General features: G+C 40.3%; 1 protein-coding gene, 1 long non-coding RNA gene and 1 pseudogene across 2 annotated transcripts; 2 read left to right on the forward strand and 1 right to left on the reverse strand.

Annotated features, from left to right (window-relative positions):
* The first annotated feature begins 5,429 nt into the window (after positions 1 to 5,429).
* On the forward strand, positions 5,430 to 6,761 carry LOC120439235. The gene is made up of 2 exons (XR_005612483.1): positions 5,430 to 5,669; positions 6,680 to 6,761. It is a non-coding gene; the product is annotated as an uncharacterized LOC120439235 (long non-coding RNA).
* Positions 6,762 to 12,019: 5,258 nt separating this feature from the next.
* LOC120433639 lies at positions 12,020 to 19,792 on the reverse strand. Its single transcript, XM_039600222.1, has 4 exons — positions 19,643 to 19,792; positions 19,032 to 19,521; positions 17,309 to 17,406; positions 12,020 to 12,142 (listed from the first exon to the last, which is right to left on the reverse strand). Exons 1-4 carry the CDS (start codon positions 19,664 to 19,666, stop codon positions 12,020 to 12,022), a joined length of 735 nt encoding a protein of 244 aa, XP_039456156.1. The 5' UTR covers positions 19,667 to 19,792.
* Positions 19,710 to 23,206, forward strand: LOC116320400 (annotated as a pseudogene).
* The last annotated feature ends 3,428 nt before the right edge of the window (positions 23,207 to 26,634 follow it).

Raw genomic sequence — 26,634 nt, forward strand, 5'->3', positions numbered from 1 at the left:
CTTTCAGCGTTTACTTGGTTTTAAAGCCTTTACTTTAATATATATATATAGTTGACCTTAATCTTACAGAGAATGTGATGATTTTATGGATAATTAAAGTCAGTCATATATCCACAAACACAACAAGCTGAAAGTCAGTGATGCTGCTCGGTTTGCAGTCCTGAATATGACGGCACAAGCAGGATTCACTGCACTGTTAATGTTAGCTATGTTATATTGCTGCCTCTGTTCGGTGGTGTCGAGCCAAACGGACTTTAACGTGTGTTTGAACGAGCTGACGGTTCACTCGTTAAGCTGAAAGAAAGATGCTTTAATCACAGGAGTCACACATGTGTCCACTGGACCATCTGGAACTCTTCTTGTTTAGCACTCGTAATAACACAAACACTAAATCCTCCTTCTCTTGTGCTGTTTTGTAGCAGTGTGTACACCTGAGACTGCCACCTGTCTGTCTGTCCTGCACTCTCTCTCTGTTTCTTTCTCTCTGATTGTGGAATAAAAGTATGAACATGTATTTATAAGTTACACTTGTGTTTGAATCCTGCAGCTTATCACACATTTGATTTCCATGTGTGACAACTGCAAGTGTCCAGAGTGAGGACAGACTGAGGGACCCACTGCTGCACATCATCTGTGAGGCTTTGCACCCTGATGATCCACCAGGACAAACTCAGCAGTGTGTGAGGAAGAGGAGGAGGAAGAGCCAGCAGCAGCTGACAGATGGAGAGAATAGACAGACTGTTCCCTGTTTGTGAAGGACTGCTAGAAAAGTTTAACATAACTAATTGTCTGTCCTGAATCAGTCTTATTAGGTAATGTTCAAATAATGTTATCATTCCAGTGTTTTCAGTGTGGGAGAAAGTACTCAGGGCCTTCAAGTTACACACTATGAAAGGCAGCAACAAGTTTAATATTCAGAAACCTAAAGTATGTATCAGCAGCAGAATGGAGCTAAAAATACATGTTTGTTTCAGTTCTATGAAGCTTTGAGTATTTTGGATTAGTAGCACTGCTGTGTTTGTTGCATCATATTGCTGTAACTGTTTATATGCTTTATATATTCTGAGGTAAGTTGATCTATAGTGTTACATCATATTCTATAAGGATGTTATGTGTTTGTATACTTTCTGCCCAGTTTGACCCATTTAGCAGAAGTCAGCCTGTTTAAGGCTCTGATATCTATTCTGTATGACTTAAAGCAGTTATGACATGGTCTGATTTTCTCACCCAATAAAGGAATATTTCATATATCAGTCTGATCTTCATTCTATCAGAAACAGTTATCACAGCTCGTACATTTGCTTTTTACACTTATATATAAGCATTGAGCCAAATTTAGTAATGCCAACATACTGAAGAAACAACATTTGTCTCTTATATATAATACATCTGTATACACACTGTCAGAGATACTTGTCTGTGAGTGAAGATTTAAGGTGATAGGAAATATAAATAACTGCAACTTGAATCTTTACTGAAGCTCAGTATTAGACACAGAGTTCACACACATGAATTTCCCTCACATGTGCTGTACCAGTGTACCTGCACATGTGATGTGACAATAGAAGTGATTTGATTTGAGAGTTCAAACTCACTGCTGTAATAACTTATAATGATTAATATAATAACTATAATATTGGCCATCTCATATTTACACTGACTTTAGTCTCATGAACAACATTAACTACTTGTTATTTACTAGCTAATCTTATATGACTGTTCAGTACAGATATGAAGGCCAACAATCACAGTTTACAGTCCTGTGGTCTCAGCCTCAGATACTTATTAAATCACACAAAGCTCGTGTAGAAACAAACAAACAAATGAACAAAATATGTTCTCCTTCATTTCTGTCAACCACACGTTTCCAGCTATCATGGTTGCTAGGCAACCTGGGCAGCACGACGGAGGCTAGACCGTCCCATTTCACAAGCCTCGCACTTCCGGCCTTAGCGGTCTTTGAGTACGCGGCCCTTGAGGACCGTTGAGGCTGCGTACTTTAAGGCTGCAGACCCTGAATTGGGATACAGCCATGGAATCGATTAGACACTTCCGGAGTACCCCCCTCCCCTCACCGGATGCAATTCATCGCGCTTATGGATCATATTACACACATCTGGATTCAATTAGACACTTCCGGAGTACTTCCGGTAAGGTCGAAAGGTCAAGGCTGGGGTCATCAATCAAACTCGCATTCTTCAGTGACACAAGCAGGGTACCTTCTTTTTTTCCTGATCATCCTTCCTATGTGTGGATGAAGAATGGGCAGGTCACTCTGAGAGAAACATCTTCTACTCTTCGGTATTTGTTATTTCCTGAAGACAACATTTCCTGTGCTCTAAAAGGACACGAGGAGTTTCCCTCTCCACCAGTGTGTGAGTTTATTCAACAGACCTTACTAACATGTGGAGCCTGAACATATTATCCTGCATGTTAACTTGTTGTTCTTTAAAATCTGTGCCAGTGGGAGCATGTAAATGTTAAACAGAAGTTTCCAAGATGGAACCTTGGGGAACCCCACATGTGATACTTGTCTGCTCAGATGTGAAGTTACCTATTGATGCAAAGTATTTCCTGTTTTCTAAGTATGTTTTGAACCAGTTTAGTACAGTTCCTGAAAGACCTGCCCAGTTCTCCAGTCGTTTGAGTAATATGTTGTGGTCAACTGTATCAAATGCTGCACTGAGATCCAGTAAAACTAAGACTGACATTCTTCCACTGTCTGTATTCAGGCATATGTCATTGAACACTTTGGTCAGAGCGGTTTCAGTGCTGTGGCATCATAGCAATTATTCTGTTTTAAGAAGTAATTGAGCTTGTCATGGTCCTGGGTCGTGTGACCCAGTGTTTGAGTTTTTTATATATCTTTGGTATTCATTTGTGCCCTAGTTTAGTTCATCTAGCTAATTTCTAGGTTGCTGTTTAGTCCTTTGTTTCTTAGTTGTTTATGTCATCTCCTCCTGTACTCAGTCTCCCTGGTTCATGCGTCATGTCTGTGTGGTTATGTTTAGTTCATGTCATGTCTAATCTCCATGTTTCCTGTTTTACTTTGAAAGTCTGTGTCCAATGTCAGTGTATTTAGTTTCACTTCTCCTGTCCTGTCTTTAGGTTCATGTGTGTCAGCTGTGCTCCCATGTGTGCCCACTTCCCTTGATCATCCCTTATGTGTATTTAGTCTCTGTGTTCTCTTGTGTTCCCAACCCCCATGTTTTCACGGCCAGTCTTTGCATTCTTAGTTTTCTGGGTCTTCATAGTTTATCACAGTATCAGTTTCCCGGTTTAGTTATAGTTTAGTTTAGTCACTGTGATTCTGCCTTGTTTAACCTCTATGTCATCAGCCATAATAAAGGCTCGCTTTCAGTTTAAATTCACTCCCGTCTCCTCACCTGTGTTCGCACCTGGGTCCACCACACACACCACCGCACGGCCTGTCTCCACAGACCGTGACAGAGCTGTTGAGAAACTGCTTTTTCAATGATCTTACTTAAAAATGGGAGATTTGAGATCGGCCTGTAGTTGTTCATTTGTGTCGTGTCAAGATTGTCCTTTTTCAGTATAGGTTTTATTACAGCAGTTTTTAGTGGTTCTGGAAACACACCTGACATTAAAGAAAAGTTGACGATCTGTAACAGGTCTGACTCCAAAGTCTTTGAGACCTTTTTGAAAAAACTTGTTGGCAGGACATCTAAACAGCAAGAGGAGGAGTTCAGTTGACCTAAGATGTCCTCCAGGTTTTTGTTGTTAATAGGGTGAAACTGTTTGATGGTGGTTAAACAGTTTTTCAGGGGACACAGTACATATCCTGGATCTGCTGTTGATGTATTAATTGCTTGTCTAATCTTTTGGATTTTTTCTGTGAAGAATTTGGCAAAGTCATTGCAGGCCATGGTCGAATGAAGTTCAGCTGCCACTGACACAGGAGGGTTTGTTAGCCTGTCAACTGTAGAAAATAAGACCCGAGCATTATGACTGTTTTTGATGATGATGTCAGAGAAGTACGACCTCCTTGCACTCCTCAGTTGTAAATTATAATTGTGAAGTTTCTCTTTATAGATGTCATAATGAACCTGGAGGTTTGTTTTTCTCCATCTGCGCTCAGCTTTCCTACACTCTCTTTTTCATTTTTCACCAGTGTGGAGTTTCTCCATGGAGACTTCTTCCTTCCAGAGATAACCTTCACCTTAATGGGAGCAATAGTGTCCATTACATTTAACATTTTAGCATTGAAGCTATTGACGAGCTCATTGACTGAACCTCTGGACAGGTCAGGTGTTAATGGGAAGACCTGGTTGCAGGGTCTACCTTACAATATAAAGCACCTTGAGGCAGCTGTTGTTGGAATTTGGTTGCTGTATAAATAAAATTGAATTGAATTTATATAGAATTAAATTGAATATAACCTTTACTCTTTATATCGATTTCACTCAGCTTACCAACATCATCAGTCAGGAATAATAATTTGTGCTTTTTAAACATGAAATATAAAGAACATAATGTATCAAATACACTCATCATTTAGCTTAACCTATGCAGTATATTAATCACTTATTATTTATTTTCCATAAAGATAACAATAAAGACTCAGCTCTCATCATGATTGGTCAATCAGAGACATTATTCCAGTTTTTCCAACACGTTCCAGACATATTCTTGTTTGATGAATTTCCAAAATTTGGAAAGGGAAAGTCAAACATATGAGAGGACTATTCTTCCAGCTCCAGTTCACATATTTTTTTTATCATCACCTGCAGTTTGAGAAATGAAAAGTGTGAAAAAAAACTTAGCAGCGTCTGATTTGGTGATAAGTGGAGCCTCAGCAGGAAATGAGGCTTCATTTCTCGCTGTGTGTTTGAAGTCTGTCAAGAGATGTATTCTAAAGACACTTCTTCAGCTGAGAATCAGAGAGTAGAAACACACACGCTGCAGTTTTTACTTGCAAGGGCAGTCACAGAGCGCTCACACCCGAGAGTGAGGCTCAAGGACTCGCACTCTGTTTCTGCTCTGGTCTTTATTTATATACAAGGGTCATACAACAGTAAGTGCGTTTGTTCATGACAGTGGAATGTGGATGATGTGTATGTATGTGTGTGTGTGTGTGGGTGTGTGAGCGGGGAACGGCTCCTCTTCCCGGTAGGGAGTGAAACTACTTGTTCAGCTCTTATTTATCGCTGGAAGGAACTGCTCCTTCCCTGCATGATAACAGAACACAGAACAAGTCTTGTAACAAACAACAGTCCGAGTCATCAAAAGTCACCATGCAGTATTCTATCATCGCAGGCTTATATCATTCAAAGTTTATACTGACTACTAAGTACAATTTTCCACTGACAAAGTCTTGTACATTTAAAATATTTTTTGCTCTAAAAATCCAACCACAGTTTGTAAATATGTTCATGTTTCCTCCTCCAGATGCTCCAGAGCTTCCTCTGTGTCAGTGAGTCCCTCTGCTGAGATAGTGGAGGGCAGTTCAGTGACTCTGACCTGTAGCAGTGATGCTAACCCAGCAGCTAATTACACCTGGTACAAGGAGGATGAAGACTCCTCTAGAACATCAGGACACAACTTCACCATCAGCAACATCAGACCTGAGCACAGTGGGAGTTATTACTGTGTGGCCCACAACAATAGAGGGACTCATAACTCCACCTTACAGCTGACTGTTGTAGCAGGTAATCAATGACATTCAGCTCATGTGGATTTAATGATGATGGCAGTGAGGAGGATAGCTCATCCAACAGCTGGAAGCTGCTCGGTCACTTCAAAGATCACACTCTCCACATTTTTACATCCTAGAATTTTGTCCTCTTCATTGTTGGTGATATAAATCTGATGTGTTGCTTTTCTGTATACAGAACATCTGTTGCTCTGAGGAAGAGCTTTGGCTGCATTGTTGGGTTCTTCTGGCAGTGTTTGACTTTAACTTACACTTGACTGATGGCCTTTCTTCACAAAGTATCCTCCTCACTGCATGAGCTCAGAGGTTAATAGTAGAAGTTAAACATGTAGACAAAGTTACAACTGAAAGCTGCTGAAACTGCAGCAGTACTGTTCTGTACTTTTTGTAGCAGTCGTTGACATATGATATATGACTCTACATTCTTAGTGTTACTTTCTGTACTCAGGAAGTGATGCTGGTTTAACTTCAAATTTAATTGTAATGTTTCTGTTTTTCTCACATGAACTTCTGACATCAGCAGTGGTGTAGCAGGAGTCTGGAGGAGGATATGTCTTCCTAAAACTTGTTCATTAACTGCTCAAATTTTCAATGCTGGGATGGCACCAGTTAACTCATTGTGCTGAAGGACTAATCTAAGTTGTCTAACTCTAACTATATGCCAGTACATCAGTGATCAGAGCACTGCTTTAACTGTTCTAACCTGCAGTAACTCTACTTTATGTTACAATCAGATAATTGAGGCCATAAAATAAGGAAAGCATTACATGAGTTTCAGTGAACTCAAGTCTTACAGTAGCTTATTTTGCTGACTATTCGTGCATGAACAAGCTCCTGTACAGTTTTACAAAGAGTACAATTATCTAAAATTCCAGGCACAGTAACATTTATTCTACAATGTTGTGGCTTAACTTGACTTGATGTCGTGCCTGAATCGACTCTGTGCTCAGTTGTTGTAATGCTAACTTAACTGTCAGTGTTTTATTTTGATCTTTGTTTCCACAGGAGCAGGAACATTAGAAGCTGCTGGAGTAACTGCTGCTGTTCTCCTGCCTGTCATATTCTTCTCTGTCTTCCTGTGGATTCAGTGAGCAGATCTGTTACATTATTGTTTACAAGATAAAGTTTGATGAGTTTATGAATGTCATTATTTTGTTCAACATTAATTGTCCCAACCAGAAAAAGAGGATGTCCAAGGAACCTGTTAAATCTGAAGACAGAGCCAACAACAGAGAACAGGTGAAAACAGTCACATCAGTGTTGTACAAATAACCAACATTGTGGTTTTAAACTTCCTGGTGGACTCCCAAATCCTTCTTTGCTGTTGTTCTTTAACTCAAATACATTTGATCACATTTGTAGCTGAGATCTCTTTTCCTATACAGTGTTTACCTGACCAGAGACAGCCAGAGGAGCAGGATGATCTTCAGTACACCAGCATCCACTTCTCCAATAACCAGGCAGATCCTCTCTACTCCAACATCAGAGCAGCTCAGCCTCACAGACAAATGCAGGAACAGGAAGTTACTGAGTACACTGCTGTTAGATTTAACAGAGGCAGTGCAGCCAAGAGGTGAGAGAGACTGTCCTCTCATGTCTAAGAAACAAACTCACTGCTTTTACTGTTCTTTTTCACCATTAATGGAAATGATTTCAGTTGATGCTATATCCTCCAAATCATGAAATCTTCTTCTCTGTTTTCAGAGACAGAAGTCAGGAAACAGGAGAGTCTCCATGTGCACTGTTCTCCACAGTCAACAAAACCAGATGAAGGGACGGGTTGATGATGATGTGATATTTACGTAGACTTAAAAAATATTATAAAATATAATATTAATATTAATATATATTTGTTGTTGTTAAATATCACACTTTTAATAATAGACCAAGATCTGAGTGTATACAAAATGCAGGTTTTAAATGAAGAATTATTTTTTAAGGGACAAGCAGCTATCCAGACCTACCTGGATGTAGGAATCCAATAAAGTCTTTTCACAACAGACATGTCAAAGTGGATCAGCTTCCTCACTTTGTTCAGTGGATCACACTTTGCTAACTGTACCAGTCTCAGATTTAATTATTCTGAAACTAAGTTTAAGCTTCCCATAACTTTTTGTTGCAAGTTACATTACTGATATAATAAATATAATATGTTTGTATTGTTCATCCACAAGTGCAGTCTCTGGCTCAACCACAGAAGCTTGGTATGTTTGGTTGTCAGTCCAGACATTACTGCTTGAATGCCTGTCATGAATTTAGCTAATCCAAGTGCAATTGCGTGGAGAAAGTCTTTAACATTGTCCCAACTTCCCTTAAGTACAGTTGCTGCAGATGTGGGCTGGATATGCTCATCTCTCCTGGTGTCCTGCAAGGAAACAACCACATTCTTTAGAATAAAAAGCTATATTTAGTCTACTTATTTCATTTATCTGTGGCCAGGTTGTGGGAGAAGCAGCCTAAGCAGAGAACTCCAGACCTCCCTCTCCACAGCCACCTCCTCCAGCTTATCCAGGGGAACTCCATCAGGTCCTGGGTCTGATCCAGGGCCTCCGCTGGTTGGACACAGCCAGTACACCTCACCTGGGAGACGCCCAGGTGGAATCCTTGTCACATGCCAGAACTACTTTCACTGGATCCTTTCGATGTGGAAGAGAGAAAATACAGAGAAAAAAAAAACAACAGTCATATGACCTCTGATGAGCATGTGCTTTGGCAACAGTGGGAAGGAAAAACTCCCTTTTAAAAGGAAGAACCCTCCAGTACAACCAGGCTGAGGGAGCACCAGCCATATGCCAGATCCACTGATAGTGGTCTTCTTACTATTCCACAGACCTGTTTGAAAACAAAGGGGATTGCGCTTTTCAAACTCTAGCTCCAATATTGTGGAACAGTTTAGCTCCCTCGCTACCCAGCATCACCTCTGTGGCTTCTTTTAACCTCCTAAGACCCGAACTCTTTCATGGCATGCTTTTTTTAATTTTTCTTTGCTATTTGGGCTGATTGGGACAAAGAATTAGCAATTTTTTTTTTTTTGCCTGATTTTTGTTTCTGAGAAAAATGAGATCCACATATGAGGACATTTGTTTTAATTTTGATAGAACAGTAGTAGTATAATGTCCTCGTAAGTGGATATCAGGCCTTTGTAGAGCAAAATTTTGTATTTTGGTCTAGACAACCGAAAATGTGATGTCCACATATGTGGATGCCAGGTCCTAGGAGGTTAAGAAACAACTTAAAACACATCTGTTTAGACAGGCATTTGGGTAATGTTTATGTGTAATATGTTGTTTTATTTCATATGCTTTTATAGTCTCATGTGAAGCACTTTGTAATACTCTTAAAGTGCTATATAAATAAATTTTACAACTTACTTACTAATAAGTAATGATTCAATGCAGAAAGGTGTATAAACACATAGTGAGTGAGAAAGGTGACTGAAGAAGAAATACTCACTGCATCATGGGAATCCCCAGAAACATGCACCTATTGCAGCATAACTAAGGGAGGATTCAGGGTCACCTGGTCCAGCCCTAACTATATGCTTTAGCAAAAGGAAAGTTTTAAGTCTAATCTTAAAAGTAGAGATAGTGTCTGTCTCCGAATCCAAACTGGAAGCTGGTTCCACAGAAGAGGGGCCTGAAAAGATTCAACATTCAAGGTCTTTATTGTCAATACAACAATATACACAGTATACTGACATATCGCAATGCCGTTTCACCCCAAGCCCCCATGGTGCATTTATATGAATATAAAAAACATGTCTCCAAGAGATATGAAACTAGAAATTGCAAATAAATAATAACTCACTAAATTTAAATAAAATTAAAAAGATAAAAAGGTGCTACTACTAACTATATCTATGTACGATACACAAAGACAGGACAAGAGACAATACAAAGTGATGATGAAGTGAGACCATTATAGGAGAAATATGCTCTCTTTCTAGTCCCTGTCAGTACTCTTGCTGCAGCATTTTGGATTAACTGAAGGCTTTTCTGAGAGTTTTTAGGCCATCCTGATAGTAATGAATTACAGTAGTCCAGCCTAGAAGTAACACATGCATGAACTAGTTTTCCAGCGTCACTCTGAGACAGGATATTTCTAATATACACCAAAGAACACAAGAGGGCAGGAAAAACAAACTCAGTGGATGAACTACAATTACAAAAGGAGACAGAATCAAGACAAAACTCAAAGTGGACTAAACTAACAGCAAACCAAGCAGAAAGAAACAACAGTGCAAACCTAAACCAGGAGCAACCTCAGAAACAAACTGAGGATATTTAACAAAAACAGAACTTGTAAGGCCAAAAGAAAAACACAAAACACAGGACAAAAGACCCGGGACCTTTACAGCAGCCTAATTTCCTTTGGACTGTCTGAAGATACTCCAGGTACCAGATAAATGTGGAGAGAACATGTAAACTCTACACAGAAAGGCTCCAGCTGGCAGGTGAATTTAAAGTCTGGTATTGAATTCACAGGATGTTTTAAACAGTTGGAAAATGTTTTAATTTGAGCTTTTTATTTTTGTGTTTATTTTTCAGTTTGTACTTTCTGGTAATAAGAAGACTGAGACAGTTTCAGTGTGTTTTTTTCTCCTTCACAATAACTGAACAACTGCTTTTTATATGACACTGAAGACTGAACAAAGTAAAAAAAAGTCTAATATAAATTAACTTTTAACGTTAAACACTAACTACAAAAGAGTGTAAATACCAAATTTGTAAATATTTCTCTGTTCTGTCCTGCATGTGTGCGCCATTAAGATTGACCGAAATGAGTTTGTTGCATGAATTTCTTCACATAGAGATACTGTATATATTTGAAGCAACAGTTTTATGTCACACCCTATTACTGTAGAGTATCAACAACATGAATGGGAACAATAATTTGCTGAAAAGTACAATGTGGAGGATTTACCTTCAACAGATCCTCTCTCACAAACCTCTCCCAGAAACGCCTCAAGTTATCCTGCACAGAAGGAAACCGGAAACCTGCAGTCACAAAGCAAAAGCAGGTCATATGTAGAGAAATAAGGAGTCGGCTACACTAACAGTGTGAGCCCAACGATCAGGCGTTGACTAATGGTTTTCCATTTTAAGTAGAAGCAGCAGGATGATGACCCATAAGTGTGCCCATCAGGCTCCAGGTGCACAGGAACGAGGGGTGGGAAACACAAAGGAATCGTACTCCTGCAAGCAGAGGTGTGCAGACTCACAAACACTCACACAGACAGGAGGAAAGAGAAAACTGAGTCGTACCAGGAGGACTTGAAGTAGTGATGGGATTTCCGGCTCTTTTTAGAGAACCGGCTCTTCAGGTTGTTTTGTTGCTTTAATCAATTTATTATTAACAACAATATAAAATTATGCACAAAAGGAAAAAACAAAACAAAAAACCCGTGGTTTTATTTATATATGTTTATATGTAAATACATACGGTGGCCCCTAGAGACAAAGCACATACAAACTCCAAAGCACGTTTCTAACGTTAACTGAACTTCCAAAACAGAGCTACCTAGATCATTTCTACACAAGCACTCATATATATATAAAAAAATGTTCATTTACCTGTTACTACCACACATCAAATCCGGTCGTTGGTACTTCCTGGCTTGTGTAGCCACTAGGTAACAAAAGCTCAACGCTGTCCCTAGCATCCTGGAGCACTTCTGTTGTGTCCTGTACGTGTTTCTGAGTTTTTACGTGTTTTGGAGTTCAGAATATACTTTTCTTTATTCACTCCACATAAGATGTAATAAATAAATCATATAATACAAAAACCAACTATTTACATTTCAACTTTTAACTATTTAAATTTCCAGCTTTTTCCTTTTAAACAAATTTAAAGTGAAACAACACAAAACACTGCAAACCACAACACAATTAAATATAAGTTAAAATATGAAAACAAAAAGAAGATGCACATTCTCTGTCATATGGGTCTGCATGAATAAACTTTCTGACCCCTTTATCATCTGCAACTGAAAATAGCTGTGGATGATTACTATACCTTTCTAATGTGACGTGTTGTTCCTGGCTCTCTTTCTCTCTCTTTCCCTCCCACTCTGTTCCTGTGCTACTGAGAGTGTAACTACCGCCCCTCCCCCCAGCGCAAAGCACAAGGCTCGCGTGAGGAGTGAAGCGGAAAAAAAGTGCGAGAGAGAGGGTGAGAGAAGGAAAGGAGAAAAAACCCCACGGCTGGCGATAAGGAACCAGCTCGCGTCGTTCACTTCAAAGATTTGGCTGTAAGAGCCGTTTCGTTCACAACCGACACATCACTAATGAGGGAAGACACTAAGTGTGCACGTACACATGCATATGCATGTGACATAACTGCATCTTACATTGTCAGAACAGGAGCCACCATGTCCAGAGATGCGATGAGAATCCCCAGCTCAGCTATCAGAGCTGTCAGCAGCAGGGCCCACGTAGGTTCCCCGTTAGCTTTCCCGTGGCCAAACACCTGCCAGAAACACACAGAGTTCAAATATACACACACAGACCCAGCAAATCACACTATGTTCAAGGAAATGGCAAGTACTGCAAATGGAAAAATAAAAATCTGATAGTTATTACATAGAGAGTGGAAGGAGGCAATAGCCTGAGCACTGAGAATCAAAGAAATAATCAAAAGCTTCAGTGAAAGCAGGAACTGCAGAAAATACAGCATCTCCATGTAACTACTAATTACACTTAAACTACCTAAATAAATGGGTCACACTGTACATGAGAGAAAACATAAAACACCATCACTTTAAAGCTTTTTAAAGCACCATGGTTTAATCAACAGGGTTCATGCGCCTTTTTCACGGTCAAATTCAAGCACTTTTAAGCACTTTCAGAGTCCCTTTTCAAGCTTTTCCAGCACATCCCCCCGGTAAAAACAAACTCGAAAATATGTACAAACCCGAAGCACATAAAACTCAAAACACGTACAAAAGACAACAGAAGTGCTCCAGGATGCTAGGGGCAGTGTTGAGCCTGTGTTTCCTAGTGGCTACACAAGCCAGGAAGTACCAACGACCGGATTTGGTGTGTGGTAGTAACAGGTAAGTGAACTTTTTTTTTTTAATTATTTGAATATATATATGAGTGCTTGTGCATAAATACACAAACAATACACATATTTTTTGCAATTGTGTAATTTAAGTGATCTAGGTAGCTCTGTTTTGGAAGGTCAGTTAACGCTAGAAATGTGCTTTGGAGTTTGTACGTGCTTTGTCTCTAGGGGCCACCGCATATATTTATATATAAACATATATAATTAGAACCACGTATGTTTTTCACATTAGTAATTCCTTTTGTGCATAAATTTATATTATTGTTAATAATAAATTAATTAAAGCAAAAAACAACCTGAAGAGCCGGTTCGGAGCCGAAAGAGCCGGTTCTCTAAAAAGCTGTACCAGACTTATGTTGATGCTTGTACTGAACACACGGTGGGGTCCAGACGGGAGGATTAAACATGTTTTGGTTTAACTTTTCCTGCCGCCTGTTGGCAAATGTGTCCGAGCAATCCGCAAGCGTGCAATTACTCTCAAACCGCCAAAACAGACAGGCAGTTCTTATCTGGGCCAGCCAGCGCCTTATCAGTAAGGATTGGGCTCCACATCAGGTTACATCCGAATGCAATTACAGCTGGAGGCAGCGAGTCAGGAGGGCAGCAGAAGGAGTCAGTTTTCTAGGACAGGGCCTCAAAACCAACTAGAAAAATTTGCATTTCCTGCGAAAACGCTGTGTGGATGCTGTAAAGCTGAAGCTGTTCGCTGGAAACTGCTGAAAAAGCAGAAAACAGCTGAAGAAGCTGAAGTCAGTATTTGAAAAGTTGTTGAAATTGTAATAACTTTGCAGGTGAATAACAACTTAGCAAAAATATAAGAACTTTGCAGAAATTGAGTTACTTAGTAGAAACATAGTAACTTGACAGAAATAGTACAACATGGCAGAGGTATTGTAATACAACAGAAATGGTAATATTTGGCACAACATTACAACTTGGAAGAAATGGTGTAAGAGTACAACTTAATATAAAGTAGTATAATGGTATAACTTAGTAGAAATGCAACATAGTAACAGAAATATTATAATTTAGCTGAAAAGTAATAACTTGAGCAGAAATATTGGAAAAGCAAAATGACCAGCTGAAAAAAAGCTGAACATGGTTAAGTTCCCTCAAAACTACTTCTCGCTCACCTGAGAAAAATTGGCAGAAATTTTAAAAAAATACAAACAAACAAGAAAGACCAGCCAACAGATACACACAATTACAAATATGGACATATATGGAAACTCAAATGCACAGAGACACACAGGATCTATGCCAGTCAACCAGTCTGAATATATTCAATTTATATCCTACAATGAGATGCTGCGAGAAAAAAAAGAGGTCTCTCTCTCTCTCTCTCTCACACACACACACACACACACACACACACACACACACACACACAGGCTGTGTCCCAATTTAGTGGCTGCACGCTTTCAGAGTAATGCGCAGTACATGTACTACGACGGTGCGTACTGAATATTAAACTTGTTGTTGTCTTTCATAGTGTGTAACTTGAAGGCCCTGAGTACTTTCTCCCACACTGAAAAACACTGGAATGATAACATTATTTGAACATTACCTAATAAGACTGATTCAGGACAGACAATTAGTTATTTTAAACTTCTCTAGCAGTCCTTCACAAACAGGGAACAGTCTGTCTATTCCAGGGGTCGGCAACCTGCTGGGTCCGGAGCCGCATGCGGCTCTTTAGTCCTTATTTTGCGGCTCGGGTGGTTTGGGAAAATAGAAGAAGTATTTAGCTGAAGTGCATTTTATTTGTGTTTAGTTCTTTTTAAAAACTTGTAGTTCTAAATTGGTAGATTATTGTGATTTTGAAATATAAAAATAAAATTATATCTTATTATTTTTTCATCGCTCAAAATAAGCGTCACACTCGGGAAGCGGGTGTACCTGCCAAACGCTGTGCATTTATCGAGACTTTCAACCCAGGTAGGCCAATTATGGATCTTCGGATCCACATTATGTCGGCAGCTGTTCTCCACCGTGAACTATGTTAAAAACAAACACCGCTCACGCCTCACAGATGACAGCTTACAGTCCTGCGTAACGATGAAAGCCCCGATTTGCAGACGCCAGCGCCGAGGTTTGGGACCAGAAGTCTCATTGTAAACATATCACGGCAGACCCGACGATGTTTGCATGAACACGCTTTTCAGCATCTCTTTATTGACCACTTGTCACACACGGTTGCTGTACGCATACAGCCGGCTGTAGCTTTTCAGCTCACAGCCCGACAACACAACAGCAGAGAGAGCACAGACTTTAAGGCGGTGAGGCGTGATTGCGGGTGCCGCTCAGGTGTGTCCGACTCCCTGCAGCGGCACTACAGACCACGCCCGCCACACACATTAACAAGGTAAAATAGATATTTAGGCAGAATTTTGCAAATATGTATTTTTTTTTTTAGCGCATAGTGCTTTTTTTTCCAATTACTTTTTAAAAGGGTGGCGGCTCACAACAGTTTTTGTTTGCTACATGGATCATTTTAGTTCAGCTGGGTGTCTTTCCTTTTGTTATATTTCTTTAAGAGTTCAAAATGTGTTAATTACATAAATAAAATGTAGTTTTCTCTGTAGCACTTCCTGGATTACATAAGCAACACACCTTAGTTGCTCTGTGGATTCTTTTAAAAAGCAGTTAAAAACGTTTCTGTTCAAACAAGCCTTTTGTTGATCTCGTATTTTATATTCTTTACATTATTTACATTTGATCTTTTACATTGTGTATAATGTCTATTGATTGTATTGTTTATTTTAATATTTGTGTACAGCGCTTTGTGACTGCCTGTCTGTGAAAAGCGCTTAATAAATAAACTTTACTTACTTACTTTAGTTGTATACACAAAGCACAAAAACAATATATACAGTGTTATCTTCATTTTAGATTTCAAAAGGATTTGCGGCTCCCAGTGTTTTCTTTTGCGTGGAAACCGGCTCCAAATGGCTCTTTGGGTGTTAAAGGTTGCAGACCCCTGGTCTATTCTCTCCATCTGTCAGCTGCTGCTGGCTCTTCCTCCTCCTCTTCCTCACACACTGCTGAGTTTGTCCTGGTGGATCATCAGGGGTGCAAAGCCTCACAGATGATGTGCAGCAGTGGGTCCCGCACAATCAATTATTCCACAATCAGAGAGAAAGAAACAGAGAGAGTGCAGGACAGACAGACAGGTGACAGTCTCAGGTGTACACACTGCTACAAAACAGCACAAGAGAAGGAGGATTTAGTGTTTGTGTTATTACGAAAAGTGCTAAACAAGAAGAGTTCCAGATGGTACAGTGGACACATGTGTGACTGCTGTGATTAAAGCATCTTTCTTTCAGCTTAACGAGTGAACCGTCAGCTCGTTCAAACACACGTTAAAGTCCGTTTGGCTCGACACCACCGAACAGAGGCAGCAATATAACATAGCTAACATTAACAGTGCAGTGAATCCTGCTTGTGCCGTCATATTCAGGACTGCAAACCGAGCAGCATCACTGACTTTCAGCTTGTTGTGTTTGTGGATATATGACTGACTTTAATTATCCATAAAATCATCACATTCTCTGTAAGATTAAGGTCAACTATATATATATTTAGAAGTAGAGGCTTTAAAACCAAGTTAACGCTGAAAGTGCAAACATCACTAATGTCACATAACTTTGCCGACATGTGGCCAACAGTAATGTTTTAATGGTCTTCATTACTCGCACATAAATAAGTGACATCATATTCAGTACTTTTTTCTCTCTCTCTCTCGCTTGCTCTACTACTCACGCCGCCTCCTCGTTGTTTTGTGCCTGGGTTAACTGGGAACACACCTGTACGTGATTGTAGAGCAGTCAGTATAAGGGTAAGCCAGAACCAACGTTAGGGCTGGACTGGGACAAAAAATCGGCCGGGCATTTTGACTAGAGACCGACCCACCAGGCATTATAGGAAAAGCCATAAAGCCTTTGAATGAAAACAAACACTATGATGTACACTGCCTTGTTGGTACATATGTATCAATCTAATAAACTTAAACCTACACAGTCCTCCCTATTCTGGATTTTAAACAGTACATAGCGGGAACAAAAGACTGCTTGGTCCAGTCAACCTCCTGAAATATATACAACACATGCTAGAAACCTGAAATTAAGACTAAGAAGACTAGAGGTGAGACATGACCACTAATCAATATTAAAATTAATAAATGACAGATTTAGTGATATTTTTATAAACTATTTATTTACCAAAACAATACAAAACCGCATGGTAGCACAAGATCTTTTTTTTTTTAACATGGCAACCTTTAAAAAGTGAAAGAAGACAGAGAAAGAAAGGTGAGAAAGAAGAATAAGAATAACACTTAATTGAGCTTTTGATGGCATTTTAAACACAGTACTGGTACAGCATCTAGAAAATGTGGGAAAATACTGGCATCATATACAGTACTTACTTTGAAGAAATTATATGGGACGCTGACAAACAGGACACAAGTGAAAGGACAAAGAAGAGTGAAAGGCAATTGATGGACTTGCTGAGATGATCACAACAGCGTGGACATTTCATGCTGGAAAATCAGCCATGGCACAGATGCACCATCTGAGCGGCCATGTTGCCCAGCAGCTGGACGGTGCAGTCATCTGGGCCCACAGTGGCTGCGTTGATGTTGTCTGAGTACATTTTACTGTGCTTAGCTGCAGCAGTGTGAACGACTGTGTCTGTGCTTGTGCTTTCTGCAAACTTGATGTTACACAGAAGGTTTCTGTTCCTCGGAGGTCACAGCTTCTTCAGGCTGGGATGTTTTCTCTCTTGGGGATTTCTTGTTCCACAGACTGGCCACTCATTTAAGAAAACCTCCAGAAATCAAAGTATAATCTTTTAAAATTTTATTGATTTTTTCTTTTATCAATTTAAATCAACAAAACAACTCACTCGCTGTTTAAAATTATTTTAATAGAGATGAAGCTTAAAACTAAGCTCCCTTTTTTTTTGTAATGACCTTATTCAATCTATTTTATTAAATGGAGTTATTTCTATTAAAGTTGTGCTTAATGTTTTGGCTGCTGAAACAGGAAGGTGTATCTCATGTTCACTGTATGATTTCATTTAAATGTACAACTTTGCATGGATCAAATCTCACTAAAAAATATTACAACAGGATGTTCTCTGCATTTTCTACCTAAAACAGTTTGGACTGAATGACAGCTACTCGACATGCGTTCAGTCTAAGCTGAATATTTATACATTTGTCCGACGGACAGTGAATGCAAGCAGAAATCAGAGTGTGATTTTTCGTTTAAAATTTTATTCGATTTTCTGAAATTTGATCATTAATTTAAAGTGCCAGTTTAATTTACTGACTAGAAACAAAACCCCGATAATTGGACAATTCCCTCTGAGCAAGCATGTGGCAACAGTGGGGAAGAAAAACTCCCTTTTAACAGGGAGAAACTTCCGGCAGAACCAGGCTCAGGGAGGGATGGCCATCTGCCGCGACCAGCCCAGGGGTTTTTAAAATGACTCATTGGATGTTAAATAAATTGGCTTGTTTGATCGTCTGTTGTTAGCCAATTTAAAGAGTAACTTTGATATCAGTTTTTACAGGGGAGACACCGACTGTTGTCTGCGGGTGATGCCGAAACACCGACCCAGAAATGACATGAACCTACTGATACGACCTGCTGGCGCCGCTGCCGACATCAGATGTTCTTTAAATGTCGTGATGACTTTTTCCTCAGCTGCTTGCTGGTTGAGGCAAATTAAAATCATGACACACTCAGGATCCTTCCACTCCTTAAGTAGAGATTTGTAAATGACCTTGTGTGAGGTTTTGAAGGTCTTCGAGGAAGGTTGAAAATCAATATCTTGGACCTCAGCCCAGATCTTCTTGACCAAGCGGTTCTTAATTGCAGAAATTGTATCATCTGTGAGGAAGCGCGTGCTTTTTGAAAGCACGCATGACAAGTTCCTCCACGCAGACATCAACTGAAAGCTGCTTCTGAGCCTTGATTTCAGAAGACTCTCGGACAAGTTTCTCTGTAGATGCCAGGTGTTTCTTAAACACAGAGATGAAAAGTTTGTCCAGTGTCGGCTCTCTTAAATTCAATGGAATTTCCTTGCAGAGGTCTTTGAAAATGTCCTTTGCAAGGTCTTGTAGGGCCTTTGGTGATAAAGTCAAATCTGCTGTTTTTATTTCAGAGCAGATTTGATCTAACAGGTGCTGGTGGAGGGAGTCTAAGGGGCAGGCTTTGGATTCTTTTGCAGCCTGGGAAAGCACAGCTTGAAGGAGTGTGCTGAGGAGTTTTTCCCTCTGGTTCACCTCGAGGTGACGCAGAGGGTTTCTGCTCCTCAGAGGCCACGGCTGCTTCTTCAGGCTCTGTTTCTACCTCTGAGGCTTCTTCTAGTTTTGGCATTTTTGACAGTTCCACAGACAGCGAGGACTCCAGATCTTTGTCTGGTTGTTCTGTCTGTGGGACAGAACAATTGTCTGTCTGAATTTCCTGTGCCTGAATTTCCTGCTGGGTGCAGGACGTGCAGTGGGCGAATCTCCCACACGACACCCGGAAAAGATCTTTTATAAAGCCTTCTTCAGCTCTCTGATCCCATTCTATGAAGACAGCGGAAGCAAGACAGCCGATGCGCACCTCCAGTTGGCTGAAGAGGCTGTCGATGCATCGTTCTTGTGGGATTTTATATTGCACCAGTGGGGTTTTGACAGAGTTCGCGCAGAGCTTCACCATCTGAGCGGCTATGTTGCACATTAGCTGGACGGTGCAGTCATCTGGGCGACCTGCCAGCAAGTATCGCAACTGTAACATGTTAATTTTATTTAAAAAGCCATCTATGAGCAGATTCACAGTGGCTGCGTTGATGTTGTCTGAATACATTTGACTGTTTTTAGCTGCAGTGTGAACGACTGTCAGCTCTTACCTCGTGTGTCTGGTTCCGGTGCATTGACTGGACTGAATGATAGTGCCTGCTACTAACACCTGCCTATATGCGTTTCAGAGTGCTGCGTTATGATGTGTGTTCTATGAGGTCACAGCATCAGTCGCTTTGAAGTCTCCGCCTTGAAGTCTCCGCTTTGAAGTATCCTGTAAGCCCCGCCCACCTCTAAACAGAATGCGACGGACCGTTGCCTAGCAACATCTTCACATCGGCGCCGGTCGTATGGATTTGAACCATTGACTGTAGAAAACATGGACGACGCGACACCGCCTCCTCCCATTGTGCAAAAATGAAGCCAAAATACCCGCTCTTGAAATACCCCGCTTGTGGAGGCCTCCATCTTGCAAATTTGGAGCCAGAGTCTGCGCAGTAGTGACTTGAGGTGGAGCGACTGTGTAACGCTCCCGCCCACACACCCGCTGGACGTGACCGCAAACACGCCCCCTACACTTTTTACGTAGCCTGGCGGCTCGAGTTTTTGGTTGTTTACCGCGACTGACGACTCGTTTAATTAAGGTAAATACAACCATGTCACTGTTATAAAAAAGAAACACAGCTTATCATCTTATAGTTCTAAAATCACTCTGTTGTTAATTCGTTAGCTAGATTAGCCGCTAGCATACGCACTGTGTTGGAGGCTTGTTGCTAGCTAGTTAGCGATGCTACAAGCACTCCTCTTTTCTCCCCTTTTGCCTCCCAACATCATAATGTTACTAACCATCCACCTCTCTTTCTCTCTTTCTCTCTTTCTTTGTCCACCCTTCTTTTCCCCTCCAATCTGTGTCTGTCTTCATCCAACTTTATTTCCATCCCTCTTTCTCCCACTTTATTTCCACTTCCTCCAACCCTTACATACAACTTCCTCCTCCAGCTTCTCCCCCTTCCAGCGGGAGGTTCCTACTTCATGATCAGCCGCTCCTTGGGTCCAGAGTTTGGGGGCGGTAGGCCTGTGCTTCTACTTGGGCACAACCTTCGCTGGAGCCATGTACATCCTGGGAGCTGTCGAGATCCTTCTGGTGAGTTGCTTTGTTTGCTTTGTTGTTGTTCCAGTTAGCATTGTGTTCTCCAGACTTTTCTCTGGGTGTAAAGACCAGGGTTCGTGACGGGTGCTTGAAATCCTTGAAAATGCTTGAATTCTAATGTCATCTTTTCAAGGTTTGAAAAGTGCTTGAATTTCAGATGTGGTGCTTAAAAGTGCTTGAAAATGTAACTGTATTTCATTCACAATAAATAGCTATCTGATTGAATTGTTTTCTTATCAGATAGAGAAATAAAATGAGACGTAAAAGCAAAATTTCCCCGCCTGGGCTGCCTTGCGTCTGTTTCAATATGTGACCCGCCCTCCCTCGGACAGTCGGGGATGAGTGCGCTGAGTGTGATGCAGTATGGCAGCGCTATTACGGAATATGCTGTGAACTTAGCTAACATTACTTAGCAGTAATATGAGTTAATTTACTCAAGTGAAAGCTTTAAACATTAGCCCGATACATAACTAGCTAACTTAAGGCTTTCTGATTAACCCTCTGGGGTCGACGGACCCAGAGTCTCCATTTCAACTTGGGTCGAACGTGTGGACTTCAAGCTATATACCAGTTTTAAATTGTGTTGATAGGTCACGTAAAACCGACGTTTTTTTTGGGGGGTTCTGAATAAAACAGTGGCGTTTACTCCGGGAAGAAACGGTAAAAACGGCGTTTTTTATGGAGAGCGCTAGCAAACACGCTTTGCTTGTGAGTGAAAAAAAGAAAAAACACTCCTTCCCTATTGGTGGAAAAATGTACCATGTCGACCAATCAAAAAAATGATATGGCAACATGTGGTATTTGGTTGTAGGGAAGAGGGAGAGAGCGAGTGAGCGAAAAAGAGAGAGAGAGTTTTGATACGTGAGAGATTTGTGATGTTTATCATGTTTGGAGTCTCAAGTTAGTGTGTTGTCTTGTGTAGTTAGTGTGTAGTGTAGTCGTTTTGTTTTGTGTGTCAGTTCTACTAGTGAACGTCACAGTTGCTGCAAAAAAGCCACCAAAGGCAGATTGCAGTGTAAACGCTGAGTGACACACCTGCTGTCAGACCTGCAGGTTTATCCCTGTGCTGTTCTCATCTGTGTTATAGTGGACACTAACTATTTATGCAACTCCAAAAAATAATTTGTGTGCCTTCTTATTTGATGCAGCACACCTGATTGTTCTGTAAATAGTTTTGAATGGTTATATAAAAAACGTCTGAGCCTTGGCTGCATTTTTAGGTAAATAGTACCATGTAACTTTGTTGTTTGCAAAACTGGTGCATATTTTTTTTTTTAAATGTCCAATTTCTATTTGCATTTCAAGTTATGAAAATGATTCGTTAAACATGCTTGTGGTTTTTACAGTCAAAAATATCACTTTCTACTTATATTTTAAATTTTGTCTGAATTTACATAAATTGTACCTAGGTGATGCAAATTGATGCATTTTTTTGGGGGGGGTGCTGGAAAAGCTTAAAAAGGGACCTTAAAAGTGCTTGAATTTGACCCTGAAAAAAGCGTACGAACCCGAAAGACTTACGTTGTGATTGTTGAGTGACTCTATACCGATACCAGGAAGGAATGACTCATTGCCTTCACTATATGTGGACCTCACAAAACCCTTAAAGTCGGTTATTTTAAATAAACATGTGACCTGAGTTAGGGACACAAAAGGAGGCTGACCAGTTTTATTGACAGACATTGATATTATTAATATATATCATCTGATTGGCTGATTTGCACTAAACGCACTTATATTACTGAACCTTCAGATAAGTGAGGCCTGCTTCTTACTCTCTTCCCTCTCCCTCTGACAGGTGTACATTGCACCCGGAGCAGCTATCTTTGAAGGTGAAGGAGCAGCCATGTTGAACAACATGAGAATATACAGCTCCATCTTTCTCCTCTTCATGGCCTTGCTGGTTTTCGTGGGGGTCAAGTACGTGAACAAACTGGCCTCCGTCTTCTTGGCCTGCGTCATCATCTCCATTTTATCCATCTATGTCGGAGCGCTGGTTTCTGCCTTCAGCGTGCCGGATTTTCCGTGAGTCCTGATTATTTGGAAAAACACAGAGCTGACCGATTCTTTATGCGTCACATTTTTGACTGACTGGGCTTTCATCCACAGCGTATGCATGCTGGGAAACAGAACTATCAACGCCCATGATGTTGCTGACAACCACTGTAGTAAAACTGTCCTGGTTAAAGTTGCAGCTGAGAAATTAGACAGCAACTTCACGATTAACGGTGGGTTCAGATTTCCTTCTTTCTGTTACAAGTCATGAGGAGTAAGAGTGTCTCTCTGAGTTACACCAGTGTGTTTTTCTGAAATGCTGGTTTTTGTTTTTGTTTTGTTTTTTCTCTCTCTGATAGAAAACAGCACAGTGGGCCCCACCTTTGACCCCAGCCATGTCCCAGAGGTGATGGTGGAGAAGACCACACATCTTTGGAAGTTATTTTGCCATAACTCACAGCTCAACGCCACCTGTGACGAATACTTCACTTCAAACAACTTCTCTGAGATAAAGGGATCCCCGGACTGACTAGTGGGGCCATATCAGGTAGAGTGCATGCATGAGGAGTGCAGTGATTCTCTGAATGAGAGATCATATAAAATATGAACACGGCCAATGTGATATCACCCACCTGTTACGAAGCCAAGCTGAGTGTTTTACCGTTGCCTCTTTGTTTGTTTTTTACATCTGATGAGGGTGGTCGTTGGCCAAGTCTGGCTGTGTCCATCTTCTTTTTAGTCTGTGGTCTCCATGGAAGTTCCAGGAAAGTCTGGGATTGCACTGTTAGTGTTGTTTCTTGGCTGAAAGCTAGAACCTCACTTATAGCTGACCAGTATGAAATTACTTCTTATTCACTGAGTGTGCATTTTAAAAAGTATAATCGATTAAAACTTTAAACCGTCACATTTAAACAGGCATTAAATTGTTGTGCTAATGTTGTTTTTGCTAAGTGACAGTAAGAAGGTTAAGTAACCAGTATCTCTCCCTCTGGGCTCAAAATGCATTCTTGATTCTTCCTGATTAAAACAGGAAGAACTTAGCATTGATGTTTTCCTTGTAGCTATTAACTCAGCTTGAGCAGCTGAATGATGGAATAACAGGAGTGAAATAAATCCTGACATACTGTGTTCTATAACAATAATGGACCTCAGCTGGCCTGATGCAGCAGAATGCTTTAAAAGCAATCTGGTCTGAAGTTATGTTGGTGCTTTAAGGAGAAAGATAAGAAATCCAGTATTTATCCCCAATATGTGAACACGCCGTAAACATCTTAGATGAATAAAATGAACATAATATCACAGACAGGACAGAATTTCTAGGTAGAGCCGAGAGGCAGAAGGCTTCACAGCTCACAGAAATGAGAATTTGAAGGGGCTCAGAGTAGAGCCACTACTACTCCTCATTGAAAGGATCCAGCTGAGGTGGTTCAGGCATCTCACTAGGATGCCTCCTGGCTGAGGAGTGGCTATGAGAGGGAGGTCTGGACTTCTTGGCTAGGGCTGGCACCCCTACAACTGAGTCCTGGATAAGCAGCAGTTGGAGGATATTTTATCGAAGGAGACGGAGGCAGACATTATACCATCTTACTAATGTTACACTAATTAGGGCCTCTAAATCTCCTGTGTGTGAATTTGTAGGTGAATGTTTATATTCTGCCAATGTCAATGACTGACCTTACATGGGGTTTGTTTCTCCCTCTATACAGAGAACCTGTGGAGTACATACCTACACAAAGGGGATGTTTTGGAGAAAAGATCCTCCACACCTCTAAAGTTGCACACCCAGCCTCTGATCGCTATCCATACGTGTTTGCCGATATCACCACCTCCTTCACAGTGCTCATGGGCATCTTCTTCCCCTCAGTCACAGGTACAGACGTCCCTAAATTACTAACTAGGCTCCACTCAGTGTTAATTCAGAAATATAAGCATATAAGAAATTTAAACCTAATGTTGGCTTGGTTCAGTGATGAAAACGGATCATTGACAGGAAAAGCGCTGTAGGATATTGATTCCCACTCACAGTGCAGCTGCTGATTCAGGATCAAACCTGTCAGGCATCTATTCTTGGATTTCTGTTTGTGTGTCTGTGCAGTTGGCTTTATTTTCACTTTTTAGCTTGAAAACACTTCAAAAAAGGGAATAAAAAAGAAAAAATATGGAGATGGGTTCTCTTTGATTTGAAATATTGATCACACATTACACTCACGAGAGTGTTTATTAAAAAACTGTGGTATATTCAGTGTAACATTAAAGTTGATATTTTAAGCACAAAGCTGTTGAGTTATCACTTACAGGGTTTGTACGGGTGCTTGAAATCCTTGAAAATGCTTGAATTTTAATGTTGTCTTTTCAAGGTTTAAAAAGTGCTTGAATTTCAGATGTGGTGCTTAAAAGTGCTTGAAAGTGTAGCTGTATTTCATTCACCACAAATAACTATCTGATTGAATAGTTTTCTTATCAGATAGAAAAATAAAATGAGTTGCAAAATGTAAAAGCAAAATTTCCCGCCTGGGCTGCCTTGCGTCTGTTTCAATATGTGACCCCGCCCCTCCCTCGGACAGTCGGGGATGAGTGCGCTAACATACCTGTAGGTTGCTGTTTTAATGAGTGTTTGATTGAAAACGACAATGGCGGAGTTTGCGCTCTCCAGTCGCATGATAGGTGAGTCCTAGTAAATAATTTTCCAGTACGTGTACGTTACACATGCTATTTTTTTTAAATTATGTTTGTTATTTTGCTGGCTATCAAACTCGCTGGAGAAATAATTGAAATGCACTGAGTGTGATGCAGCATGGCAGCGCTATTATGGAATATGCTGTGAACTTAACTCATATTACTGCTAAGTAATGTTAGCTAATTTACTCAAGTGAAACCTTTAAACATTAGCCCGATACATAACTAGCCAACTTAAGGCTTTCTGCTCTGGGGTCGACGGACCCAGAGTCTCCATTTCAACTTGGGTCGAACGTGCGGACTTCAAACTATATACCAGATTTTAAATTGATAGGCCACGTAAAACCAATGTTTGTCTTTTTTGTTTGTTTAATAAAACAGTGGCATTTACTCGGGAGGAAATGGTTAAAACAGCGTTTTCTAAGCAGAGCGCTAGCAAACACGCTTTGCTTATGAGTGAAAAAGAAAAACCACTCCTTCCCTATTGGTGGAAAAATTTACCATGTCGACCAATTAAAAAATGATATGGCAACATGTGGCATTTGGTTGTTTGGGAAGTTTTAGGAGTGACCGGCGAAAAGAGAGAGTTTTGTTACTGAGAGATTTGTGACGTTTACCGTGTTTGGAGTCTCAAGTTAGTGTGTTAGTGTAGTTGTTGTTTTTGTTTTGTTTTGTGTCAGTTCTACTAGTGAACGTCACAGTTGCTGCAAAAAGCCACCAAAGGCAGATTGCAGTGTAAACGCTGAGTGACACACCTGCTGTCAGACCTGCAGGATTTACCCCTGTGCTGTCTAACTATTTTTTGGAGTTGCATAAATAATTTGTGTGCCTTCTTATTTTTGGCAGAACACCTGATTGTTCTGTAACTAGTTTTAAATGGTAATATGAAAACGTCTGAGCCTTGGGCTGTTTTTAGGTAAATAGTACCATATGACTTTGTTGTTTGCAAAACTTGTGCATATTTTTTTTTAAAAATGTACAATTTCTATTTGCATTTCAAGTTATGAAAATGATTCGTTAAACATGCTTGTGGTTTTACAGTCAAAAATATCACTTTCTACTTGTATTTTAAATTTTGTCTGAATTTGGATAAATTGTGCTGATACAATATGTCAAAATGAGAAAATAACAGATTGGCAAGATAAACAGTTTTTAAAGGTGAAATATAGAGGTCAAATCAAAAGTAGTCAAAAACGGCCAATTATACCCTGGACACCAGAGGGTTAAAGGCTAAAAGCAAAGTGTGTAAGTATGTGAATATTTCATACTTTAAGGCTGCCT

The sequence above is a fragment of the Oreochromis aureus genome, linkage group 3, assembly GCF_013358895.1.
Source record: "Oreochromis aureus strain Israel breed Guangdong linkage group 3, ZZ_aureus, whole genome shotgun sequence".
Classification (NCBI taxonomy): Eukaryota; Metazoa; Chordata; class Actinopteri; order Cichliformes; family Cichlidae; genus Oreochromis; species Oreochromis aureus.